Source organism: Ziziphus jujuba, chromosome 8 (genome assembly GCF_031755915.1).
Source record: "Ziziphus jujuba cultivar Dongzao chromosome 8, ASM3175591v1".
NCBI classification, from domain to species: Eukaryota; Viridiplantae; Streptophyta; class Magnoliopsida; order Rosales; family Rhamnaceae; genus Ziziphus; species Ziziphus jujuba.
Window position 1 is genome coordinate 26,001,726 of NC_083386.1, and position 13,256 is coordinate 26,014,981.

General features: G+C 32.6%; 1 protein-coding gene across 1 annotated transcript; it reads right to left on the bottom strand.

Moving 5' to 3' along the window:
- Positions 1–1,301: 1,301 nt before the first annotated feature.
- On the bottom strand, positions 1,302–6,445 carry LOC125421607 (uncharacterized protein At3g49055-like). Its single transcript, XM_048470840.2, has 6 exons — positions 6,315–6,445; positions 5,041–5,787; positions 4,604–4,680; positions 4,249–4,360; positions 4,031–4,147; positions 1,302–2,309 (listed from the first exon to the last, which is right to left on the bottom strand). Exons 2-6 carry the CDS (start codon positions 5,782–5,784, stop codon positions 1,677–1,679), a joined length of 1,683 nt encoding a protein of 560 aa, XP_048326797.2. The 5' UTR covers positions 5,785–5,787; positions 6,315–6,445; the 3' UTR covers positions 1,302–1,676.
- Between the last annotated feature and the right edge of the window lie 6,811 nt (positions 6,446–13,256).

Here is a 13,256-nt window from a genome sequence, read left to right on the forward strand (position 1 = left end):
CCCTTTCTCAAAATTTTCCATCTCAATCCATACTTCATTTTAAAAAATAAAAAATAATAATAATAATAACGACAATAATACACCGCATTATTCAGTCTTCTGAAAGATCTCTATGATGCATATAAAATAATCACATTTTAAACTCATGACAAGTTTGTTCAGTCAGAATTTAAAGTTGAAAGGGAAAAAATTATCCTCCATACGTTCCGTTGAAGTGTATGGGTGAACCTAAATATAAATTCAAATTCATTGCATGCACACGACAGTAAGTCAATAACTAATTACACGAAAGAATGATCGAAAAAAGGACGCTATACCACTGCCTGGGATAGAAGAAGCAGGTATTCATGTAATTTATATGTCTTTTGAGTTCCGGACATGCTTTAACTATTTGCTGTTTCATTTTTTTAGAAGGAAGATTTTCATCTGCTGCAAATAATAGAAATCAAAGTTATCGTACAATGCATGCTACATTATAAACCAATTCAATACTACAACTACCAATTGAAAAAGGAAAATTATTTAACACAAACTACATTAATGAAGTAAACAAGTTCATTATATCTCTAAATGATACGCTCATGTGTGACATGTGCTTCTCCAATTAGAATCGGTACTTCTCAATGAATCTGACAGACAGACAAATATGCTCAACCAAAAAACAAAATCAGAATCATATTCAGAGAACAATGTAAGTAGTGGCAATGTCTGTGTTGTATGCACCAGTTGATTAAACTTTTTTTGTCAATTTGTCCTTTTTTACAATCTATTCCAAGGTGAGTCCAACATTAACGGACATATAGGTCCCATATATGCAAATTATTCACATAAGATATCTCATAGACTTCACATTATATTGCAAATCAAATGACAAGATTTGTGGAGTGGAATTGATGATGATGATGATGAAAATAGTTTTCTGCTTGAAAGGAAAATATTAACAGATGAAATGTGGAATACCGATTAGGAATTTAAAAATGATAGCAGTGAGTTGGTCATTTGAAACTGTTTCAATATTTTCCTTTGAAAAACTGTTTAAAAAAAAAAAAAGAGCAGAACTTGTTAACAATGGCTTGAATAGTATTTGCAATGGTTGGGCATGTCATTTCAGACATTTTCTTTCGTGTTTTTTTATTTTTTTTTTTTTTTGGTAAAGAAAAATTCTAGTTCCACTAATCAACGAGAAGAAATTCCACTAACCTAGTAAAATGTGAGTGTAAAAGAAAAAAAAAAATGAAGAGAAGGTACAAATATAAATAAAGTTTCATAAGAAGAAAGAATTGAAATAAATTATAGGGTTTCAGACATTAATGGAGCAAGTCTTGCATTTTGACAGCATCCTTCTTACATTCTTCATTGTATTGTTCATAGTAGCAGTACTCAGTTTGACAGCATCCTTCTTGCATTTTGACAGCATCCTTTTTACATTCTTCACCCTATTGTTTATAGTAGCAGTATTCAGTTTGAGTGCTCTCCAAGGCTTGCGGTTTGACAGCATCCTTCTTACATTCTTCACTTTATTGTTCATAGTAGCAGAATTTAGTTTGACAGCATCCTTTTTACATTCTTCACTCTATTGTTCATAGTAGCAGTATTCAGTTTGAGTGCTCTCCAAGGCTTGCGGTTTGACAGCATCCTTCTTACATTCTTCACTTTATTGTTCATAGTAGCAGAATTTAGTTTGACAGCATCCTTTTTACATTCTTCACTCTATTGTTCATAGTAGCAGTATTCAGTTTGAGTGCTCTCCAAGGCTTGCGGTTTGACAGCATCCTTCTTACATTCTTCACTTTATTGTTCATAGTAGCAGAATTTAGTTTGACAGCATCCTTCTTGCATCTTGACAGCATCCTTTTTACATTCTTCACTCTATTGTTCATAGTAGCAGTATTCAGTTTGAGTGCTTTCCAAGGCTTGCGGTTTGACAGCATCCTTCTTACATTCTTCACTTTATTGTTCATAGTAGCAGAATTTAGTTTGACAGCATCCTTCTTGCATCTTGACAGCATCCTTTTTACATTCTTCACTATATTGTTCATAGTAGCAGTACTCAGTTTGAGTGTTCGCCATGGCCAACATATGTTTCTGAGCTTGTATCTGTTCCGGTATCGGCTCTCTGCTTCTTCTAATTGTTTTGACAGCTCTTCTACCCGCTCGTGGAGTCTTGCAGCTGTGCTGTCAGCCAGTTGCAGGGACTTCTCTGCTGTTGCCTGGGCAGCAGCTGCAAGTTCTTCGTTTTGATTTAATTTGCGATTTGATATGTCCAAATCAGTCTTTGTTTTCTTTAGTTCTTGGGTGAGAATGGCAACCTAATAAAACAGAAATGTGAGAAACCAGTTTTTGAGGATTAGTACAAAATACATGAGGAAAAAAAAAAAGTAAGATTACATATATATATATATATATATTTATATCTAGTTTTGCTACGAAGAGAAGAGGCTCTCTCCATATGTTGAGAAACTTAATGCCAGATAACATTTTGGGAGTTTCAATTTTTCTTCCGAATGTACAGATTAATTCACAATGTAAACATTTTTTGTTAAAGCTTGTAACTTTGGAACAAAATTGGCCCACCCGAAATGGTGTTCGACATTATATTCTCACTCAATTGCAGCCGTCGCTTTAAATCAAATTTGATCCATGATTTTTCACTTTTTAACTGTAGTCTCTATAATTTGATTGTGATGTTTCATATATGGTTAACCAACTGCAGCCTCTAAATCAAATTTAATCCCTGATTTATCACATTTTAATTGTAGTTCCTATAATTTGATTACCGTTTGAAAATCCCACTCTCTCTCCTCTGTTATAACTTATATTACTTTTATACCCATAATAATTAATTTTGTTTTTTAGTTTATTTTTTTACACTCTTTTTTCATGTTTATTTTTATTTCTTTAAAATAAAATGAAAGCAAAGAAAAAATAAAAAATAAAAAATAAATGCATATGTTCTAAAAAATAATGTGCACTTTTTTTAAAATGTGCAATTACATATTTTTCAAAAAAAAAAAATAATGTGTATAAAAAAGAAATAGATTTTTTTTCATATTACTTTTTTTTCCCTTTTTTTCTAGTTCATATATATATATATATTTAAATATTTTATTAAAAAATGTATCAAATTATATTTAGAGTAGTTCTATCGACATTATAAAACATACTAAATATACTACAATCTATGCATTAAAAATTATTTTTGCTAGCTTCATTAATAATTTATACCTATTTTATCTTAAAATGAAACCTACATGCATAACAACTCTTAATTTTCTTTAATATATTTAATAAAATACCATAATTTTTCAAAATCTATATTTTGGGATCAGGTTCCAAATTGAAATTCTACATCACAGTCACTCTTCTCTTCTTCTCATTCCGCCCCTTCTGCTTCTCATTGACAGACAAATAGAAGAACACGAAGAAACTTAAGTACGTAATCTTCCACAAAAGAAAGATTGTAAAATGGTTCAATTTTTATATCCAAAGTATATCTATATATATATCGATAATGTTAGACAGGTTGTATATACAGGATAGCAAAACATACCAATATATGTAAACCGGACAATTAATCATTGATAAATTTCATCAATAAATAAGTGTAGATCTAATTGTACAAAGGAATCAGTTTGTAATTGTAGTGTATTTAATAATTTATTCTTCTTCTTCTTTTTTTAATAATTAAGATTCTTTAAGACATTTTATTCATGAATATTATAAAAATACTAAAAAATTATTAAAATTATAGTGCAGCTAGTATGTTTTGTAGTGTAGATAGAATTGCTTTTATATTTAATAGTTAATATATAGAGTTGAAAGACCATTTTACCCTTTGATTGTTAAGTTTAATGGATTGTTCTAACCATAGGTTTATAATTGAATTGTCAGAAAAGTTAAGAATTAAATTTGGTTTATTAAACCTCAGAGGTTGCAGTTAATAGAAAGAGAGAGAGAGAGAGAGAGAGAGAGTGTGTGTGTGTGTTTGTAACTAACAAACCTAAATCAAAGAGGGATAAAATCTTTTTACCACTGTGTCACGTTGTTCAATCTCATGTTTCCCAGATTCAATTTCTAATTCACAAGCTTCCCTCCATCTAACGACCTCTGCTTCAGCTTCTTTTATTTTCACCATGAGTCCCTCAACCTTATATATTCATAAAATGAGGGACTAAGTAAGAGAAAAAAAAAAAATGCTGGAATGCAAGTAAACAACCATAGCATTTCTTAGTAAGCGAAATGACCTACATTTTGAGCCAACATCCTCTCTCTATTTTCCAACTCCTTGATATATAGCATGTTTTCAACAATATCTTGAGCTTGTTTCTTTGTAAGACTCTGTAGGTGCTCATTATTTGACCTGGCAAAGAATCGACAATTAAGTAAAAGAAAACCGCTCAATGTACTAACTAGCAGGTTCAATAGAGCAGGTTTTTGCGCTTAGAGAGCTCTATCACATTTCAGTATTATCATTATTTAAACCATTCTATAAAATAACATCTTTTCTTTTTTTTTTTTTTTTTATCAAAATAAATTTTCATAACTGAATGATCATATAATATAAAAAAAATAACTGAGTGATCATATTTTGATAATGAAATACCTAGATTCTTCCAAAGATCTCCTCAATTGAGTGATTTTAAGATTTAAATTCTTCATTATCCTCTCCACGGTTGATGCCTGATAAGAACAATTACAAATAACAAAACAATGCTCAAAGGTAGATTTGCTATTTGCCAGAACAAACTGAGATAAATAGACATAAATAGGTGCATCAAAGCAATAAAAACATTGATAAATTCACAACAAACTTACAAATTTACTATTAAAATTTAATGGTTTTCTTTTCTTTTTCTTTTTTTTTTTCTTTCTTTTTTCGAAAAGAAGAGTTGCTATTCATCACTAGTTAGGAACACAATTGGTAAATTTCAATATAAAAGTTCAATTCGATAGCAATTTAAAGCACTTTTTCCTTTTAGCCAATTTAGCTTAAACAACGAAAAATGGTAGAAGTAAAAAGGGAACAAAAGCAGAGCATACCAGGCTTACAACCTCCTCTTCACGCTCACTACTATCAGCAGAAGTATCCACCTTAGTTCCTGAACTCTCCAATGAATTCTCACCACTCCCAAACCCAACGCTCTGCAACCCACTTTCCACAATCTGCAAAATGGCCGCCCTTTTCTGCTCGATGTTCTCATTAAACCTACTCAAGCTCTTCTCTGCAGCCTCCATCTCCACCAAAGTAATCTTAAGCAAACTATTTATATTTTTCTTCTCTTCTGTCAAACTCACCACACTGTTCTCCAATTTGATCTTTTCCTTCTTCCTTGATTCTTTATATTCATACACTTTTAATTCAGCCACTTTCATAATGTTTGTGACCGCCATTAACTCCTTTGAAAACGCCTTTAATTCTTCTTCCAATTCCAATTCTACACCCAACTCATCTTTCTCTTTTGTATAAATTTCAACCTTTTCTTTATCAGCAAAGTCATAGGTGATCCTAATCAATGTCTCCTTCACCAAACGGAGCGATATCGAGAGTTTTAGCAGAAACACATTGCTTTTTTCCTTTGCAGATTCCAATCTTTTCACTCTCTCTTTACAATTTGCCTTTTCTATCTCACACCTTTGCTTCTCAAGTTGCAAGTAACTATTTCTGTTCTCACAATCGCTTAGTTTTTCCTTACAATCGCTTAGGTTTTTCTCACAATCCTCTCTTCTCCCTTTCTCACCGAGGTAAGAAGCGACAGAGGCCCCGATCCCGAGCCCGCTAAACATCGCCTAGACCCACAAAGAAAAAAGGCTTTCAAAAAATTATCTAATATATGTATTTTTTTATTTACTTGTCAAATATACTTTCTAATAATTTTATGTTTTGGATACAAAGAAAGTTTTTTTAGCGGCTTATTAATTCCTCTAAACTTCTATATTGGAATCCAACAAGCATTTCTATCGATAAATACCTCTAATTAATTCTTTTGGTAAATAATCAGGCTAATTAAGTTGACATGAGCAAATTTCTTTCTTCCAAAAACAAAAACAAAAAAAAACAAAAAAAAAAAAAAGAAGAAAGAAAAAAATATTCTACAATTTTAACAAGTAATTTTTCATGTGAAAAGAAAAAATATATATATAAATTGAATATTTTAAAAAAACATATTTAGGGCCATACTCAATTCTTGCCTTAGGCCTCCAAGTAGGTTGAGTTGGCCCTGATCCATGCCTATCTTCCAAAAAGAGAGAAAGAGAGAGAGAGAGAGAGAGAGAGAGAGAGAGAGAGAGAGAGTTATAGTTCCAGAACTACGTACCAATCAAAGAAATGGTGGGAAGGATCGGTATGCTAGGTACTTTGGCTTTCGCGTGGGATTTTGTTTTTTTTTTTTTTTTTTTGGGTCGAAGGGGAAAATTTTTATTGATAAAATAAGTTGTGAAACAAAACACGGCGCAGCTCAGGCTGGTTTGTGAGGGTCCAATTTAATGGAAAATGGTGCCTTGTTTACGATTTTAGGCACTAAATGGAAAGTACATGAATTAAAAGAATCACGCAAACTAAAATTATCAAACAATAAGGCTTCTAACCTTTTTTATGACTCTAGGCATCAAATGAAAAGTACACGCAAACTAAAAATATCAAACAATAAAGCTCCTAACCTTATTTATGACTCTTGGCACCAAAATTGAAAGTACATGAATTAAAAGGTCAAAACTAAAAACATCAAACAATAAAAGCTCCTAACCTTTTTTATGACTCTAGACACCAAATGGAAAGTACGAGGATTAAAAGAAAGAACCATGCAAACATCAATTACAAACAATAAAGCTCCTTACCTCCAGCTGCAAGCTTGCGGACCACATGTAAAGCCTCTAAACATATCCATGCAATCATCTTCCACGTGCACATTATCACTCGCTCTGTTTGGTAACCTTTATATATATATATATATATATTTTTTTTTTTTGATTAATTTAACTATATAGTAATACAACATGGCATGAATATAAGGTGTTTTTTTCCTTTTTGCATTATTTGATTAAAAAGGGTATTCTTTTTTTTTAACTTTTTTCCTTTTTTCTTTTTTTTTTCTTTTTTTTTTTTGAAAAAAAAGGTATTACATGTTTATACTGCATGAGAAATTATTTAATACATCATGTGTATTGATTTGGAAAATGATATAGTACACACATCCAATAATAATATGCCATATTTTAAAATTTTAAGTGTCATATTACGATCCAAGGCAGCAAGAATAAGAGATTTTAACACCGTTAGCCTTCCAACTTTCCACTTCCAAATTTTTGTAATTTTACAAAACTGATAAGGAAGTTTCATTGACTATCCCATAAAAGAACATAATTAAATAAGTAATCCCTCCAGAAATAATTTTGAAGCCTTTAATTATAGTTCCTCTTAGTATCAAAAATAAAATAAAAATAAAAATAAAAATAAAAGATCCAATCCATATCACTTCAGCAAATCATCAACCTCATTCAAATTGAACTATTAGAAAATATATATATAAGAGATGGTTCAAATGTAACATCCCATCCCGAAGTACACTGGAAATTCTCAAATTTGATAAAGGTTGACCTAGTTTGATCGTCGTTGACCGAGAAAGGATCAAATATTGACTTTTTGCTTCCGGTGGAATTTCACATTGATCGAGGTCCCATTACAAAGTACATGTTGTCACGAGTTCATAGACTAGTAGCACGTCGAAAACGGAGCAACGGTTTGAAAGTTATGAGCAAAACAAGTTGACGTCCAAATTGTCCAAGGGGTGCCGGAGTTGACTTTTTGTTCATGCAAAGTTGAGCTTTGACTAATGCATGGTTGTGAAGTACTCGTCGATACGAGTTTATAGACTAGCAGCACGTGTCAAAAAAAGGGACCCACCCCTGAGTGCACAATGGCACCCACGGGCATTTTGACTGGCTAAGAAGGGGAGGGAGGAGAGAGAAGGAGAAGGAGAAGGAGGAGAGAGAGAGCTAGAGAGAGAAACTCAACCACTGTTCACCCATTTCTGGCCACCAGAACAGTACAAGCATCACCCTAGCTTAAAGCCCACCTGAAAACCGGTCGGCCAGCCAAAAATCACGGCCAACCGGCCGCCGGCGCACCCGGATAGAGACTTTTTTCGGCGGCGGCGCCGTTGGCTTCAAACCTAGATTTCTCTCTATTCCGACCTTTGTTTGCCTCACCTCAGGTCCCGTTGAGTTACCCATCACCAAATATACCACTTCACCAAGTTTCACGACCAATGGCCACCGGACGCGCTGTCGGAGGTGGCGGATTTCGGTGACCACTGTGGCTCTCCGGAAAATCCAATTCCGGTGAGTTTCTGATCACCCCACCTATCCTTCCCCACTAATTCGACCTCCCTAAACCCAAATCTGAGGTTGTTTTCCTCCAATTCGCGACGGATTGAAAGAATCGAGGACTTGAATTCTGAGAGCTTTCCGGCGAGATCCCGGCCACCACTGGTCCGATCTCGAGAGGTAAGCCTCAATCCGCAATCCTAGTCCCATAAGCTTTATTTCGGTATATTACTCACAAATTTTGGTTAATATTTTTGTTAAATCCCCCGGGTACTGGGTATTATTTACCCAAATAAAATATTAATTTATTTGATCCTGTGTAATATTGTTATTTTAGGAGTTCCATAAGCTTTGTTTCGGTATATTACTCACAAATTTTGGTTAATATTTTTGTTAAATCCCCCGGGTACTGAGTATCTAATTTATTTGACCCTGTATAATATTGTTATTTTAGGAGCACGTGTGAGCCGTAAAATTGATCCCATGGAGTATCTTGGGTTAATTGCGTGCTCAAAGTGAGTGACCCACCTTCAAATTAATTCCGAAAATTAAATTTGTGAATATTTTGTGTGAATTGAATAGTTGAAATTTGTATTTTATGTGTCAAATATTTAGTAGATTTATATGTGGAAATTTTATGCCCAATTGAGTGAATCAAAATATTTATATATTACGAAATATTTTGATTTAAAGAATTTTATGAAATTAAAATTGAAATTATTAATTATTAAATTAATTTGTTGGAATATTTCATAATTGAATATTTCAAAAAATATGTTTATGTGTTCAATATTATGAGAATTTCTACCTAGAATTGTATTGCCAATTTATAATGTTTTTAATATATGTTTTGGTGCCAAAAGAATATATTTGGGAATTTAAAGAAATTGTGGTTTTGATTTATTTTAATTATTGCTATGGTTATTATTAAATTATTGTGCACAATTATATGAATTAATTATATATGGAATTTATATGGTTTTCATATTACTGATTTAAATTGATTTTTGAGAATTTGTGAAAAATATGGATTTAAATATTATGTTTTAAAAATATTTATGCATTGAAATATTAATGGCTTGACCTTATGCCATTGAAAACTTTGTATATTCAAATTGATGGATTTGAACTTGGTGGATTTTAAAGTGATGGATTTATGATGAGGATTAAAGAAAAAATGTTGGAATGTGAGTTTGAAAAATGGTATAATTCCCACGGTGAATTTTGGAAAAAATTGCGTATTTCAATAATAAATTTGATTATTTGTTTTAGACGCACTCATACAGTACTGGTGTTCTGTACTGTGTATGTGGATGAGCACGCAAGTTATAATGTCTCCCGTGAGTTGCCATCGGATCGAGGGCAGGCAAGTTTTATATAATGCACATAAGCTGTCCCCGTCCATGGTCGGGATTACGGTTTAAGCAGCGATGCTGTCGGTACGCCAAAGCGACCGTATGCAAGTTTCTCTCTTTAACCTCCCGCCAGATGGTGTTTGGGACGCTGGGTATTACAGGGCATTACTGGTATATAGTGTGGTGCGTCAAGTATTATTTTTCTGATATAAGTTTCAAATCCTAAAGTTTTAAAGCCGTATTTAAATTAAATGTATTTAATTTGTTTATTTACCTATTTCCAATTAATATTTTCTAAAATGTATTTATTCATATTTTATGTCAGTTATTTTAAATTAATGTTTTTTAAATGCATCTTGCCATAAAATATTATATAGATTGGTTGAATATTTCAAAATGAATATTATAATATTTTACCACTTATTTACAAAATTGTTTGTAATTATTTAAATTATATTTTTGATACTGTTTATTTTAGTTTATTAAATCAAATGTTACGAATTATGTATTAAATTTCACTTTTATGTTATATTTCTTTGATGCAAGTATTCTAAATTTATTTTATTATATTTCATTATATTTTATTCGTAATTGGATTATTTAATTATTTATTAAATTAATTATTCCTTGATTTTTGGGGCATAAAAAATTGGGTTTTGCGAAAACGTTTTAAAAAGAGGAACCTTTTCAACGGAGTGAATGGTGAGGGTTTTGAGAGGAAATATTATTTCCAATTAATTATTATTTATTTATTTATTCTTAATTAATCAAGGGTACTATAATTATTATTACTATTATAATTGTATATTAGATTGGGTTACCCACTAAGATGATTAGCATCTCATATTTTTTTTAATTCCATTCCCCTAGGCCCAGGTTGGGAGACATTGATCGTCCGAGGCGAGCCCAACATCTCAGTTCATTGCCGAAAGTCCAAAAAGCATTTTCTCCCTTTTTCCTCTCCATCTTGTATTACTTCTTTATCTGTCATTGTATTAAAGTCATATTTATTTGTGTAATGCTCTGTATACTGATTGAACACATATTTATTGAATTATATGTTGATTCCCTGTTGTTATTTTGGAGTGCTATAAATTTGTGGAAACAAATTGTAGTATGGTGGGAGGAATAAGGTGGTGTTTATTGGAATGTGTTTTACGTGCAGGAAAATTTGTGGTAAGTCCAACCCTTAGGGGACGTTCTGTCGGATTTTCCATTGGAGGATCCAGTAAGGTCTCCCTGAGATTAGGGCTTGTCTAGGGTTCTGGTGAGAAATTTTGGATGGGTCCTGACATCAAATGTAATAATAATCAATCTCATAATACTAATGCCTTTTCCAAATAGTATGACTTGAGTGTGGTATAAAAGATGGTTCAAATGTATTGATAATCAATCTCATAATACCAAGGCCTTTTCAAAATAGTTGATGACTTCGAGACTCAAAAGAACGTTAAAGTTAAGTGTGCTCAAGTGAGAGTAATCCAGTGATGTGTAACTTTTTGGGAAGCCTTAAACAAAAAACAATATCAGCAGAGAGTAACAGGTCCATCAATAGAGGAAGTTAAGCATGATCAGGCAAAAGTAATTTAAAGATGTGTAATCTCTTAGGAAGCCACTTGATATGGTCCATCAATAGAGGCGAGAGTAGTCCAAGAATGAATGATCTCTTGGGAAGCCCTGAACAAAAAATACCAAGTTAAGCTTGTTCAAGTGAGACTAGTTCAAAGACCAAGTTAAGCGTGCGACTGGGGACAATATTGGTGGGAAGTCATGAACAAAAAATCCTACATCGAGTTAAGCATGCTCAGGCGAAAGTAGCTCAAAGAACAAGTTAAGCAATGCTCAAACGAGGGTAATTCAAAGATGGATGACTCTTGGGAAACCCTGAATAAAAAATCATATATCGAGTTAAGTGTGATTAGGCGATTAGTTCAAGGATGGATAACTTTCTCCGAAGCTCAAACAAAAAAATCCTATATCAAATCCATCAGTAGAGGTGGAGTGTTATAGGTATGGACTGTAAAGAAGTCTACAAGTCAATTTGGCATCAAAGGCTTAAGTGCTGTGTAAATCCCATACTAGCAATAGTTAAGTGGAAAAGGTAAAATGTACAATTTCCTTTTTTTTAATTTATTTTTTTCCATTGTTGTAGTTGCCACTTTTGAATTGTATTAACTGTGAAGTGCATAGTTTGCAACAAAATTATAGTGTTCAAGTTTCAGACTTGTCATAGGTGAAATGTCGAAGCCGCTTTTCAACCATCCTCTTATTGCTTCTGCTTTGTACGTGAAGTCATCTGCTGCTAGATGTGGATCTGTCATTACTTCCAACAAATGCAAATAAAACAGAAGCACTCAAGAGAAAATTATCATGTCCACGTTCAAGTTCCTTTGGTAATGAATATTTAATGGAGTTTCATATGTGTTTGACTTTTTGTTTTGTTCTTATTGATATGGAGGTTTTCCATATCTCAAGGTTATTTTATGCCAATACATTGGTTATGTGTTAATAGAGGGGTCTATAGTTATAGAAGTCATTTTTAGCTTTGCTAGGTTCCCGTGAGTAGATTTAGTTTGCAAAGTTTGAAATAGCACATTTCGTCCTTTTCTAACAGTTAAAAGTTTAAAAGTGCCACAGCATTATAGAATAGAAGAGTAGAATATACATCAACTTGGGTAATGTGAACAAGTCACAGGAAATTTTATTCTTCTAGTCCCCTACATTGCTTTCTATTTCTGGTTAGGAGATATGCCTGTGCCATGTCCTAATGTATATGTATAATTTGAATAAATTTCCATTTACTAAAAAGTACAAACTGAGAAATCTATATCATCTCTTTGTGGCATTTAGCTACTTGAAGTACATTTATCAAGCAAGGAATGTGCACATTTTCTTCTACAAAGACTTAGGACGTCATCAAAAGGAGGGGAAATCTTGTTGAGCATCGTAATGATCTTACATCATAGGCATCCTAGTCCATTAAGGTTGAGAAATAAGAATGTAACTAGTGGTGGTCTACCATTAAGGGAACTAAACAGTCTTGATATGTGGGAGACAGTTAAATCCTGAGGTTGATTTGCCAAAGCGAAGGAAAATGCCACAAGTGGATATTGTGGTTCTACGCTTTGTCTGATGTCAAAGCCATGTTAATTTTGGCAGAACTCCCAGGTTGGCCATTGCTTTCTCCCCTGAAGTGCAGATGCATAAGTGCCACAAATGTTCATGAGAATTTTGTTTGCCCATTAACTATAGAAGACAGACACGCATGCACCATCACTTGAAAATGCTTGATAAGGTTTTCTCTCTTATGAATATAGGTTTGAATTAGTTTTATCTACTTAAGGTTTCATTATGCTTTTGCTATATTGGAAACTAAGCATTTTCCATCGTCATAAGTCATGCCATACTGGATAATGAAATTGACTTTGTCGAGCTTTGAATTTGAATATATCTCCTGTGATAATGATTTATGCCACATTGGGATTAATATCTCTTTTTTTCTTTTTTCTTTTTTTTATAAGTTTATGTTGGTTATATCTCATGTTTTGGTTGATCTTATGTTTTTTTGTATGATTATTC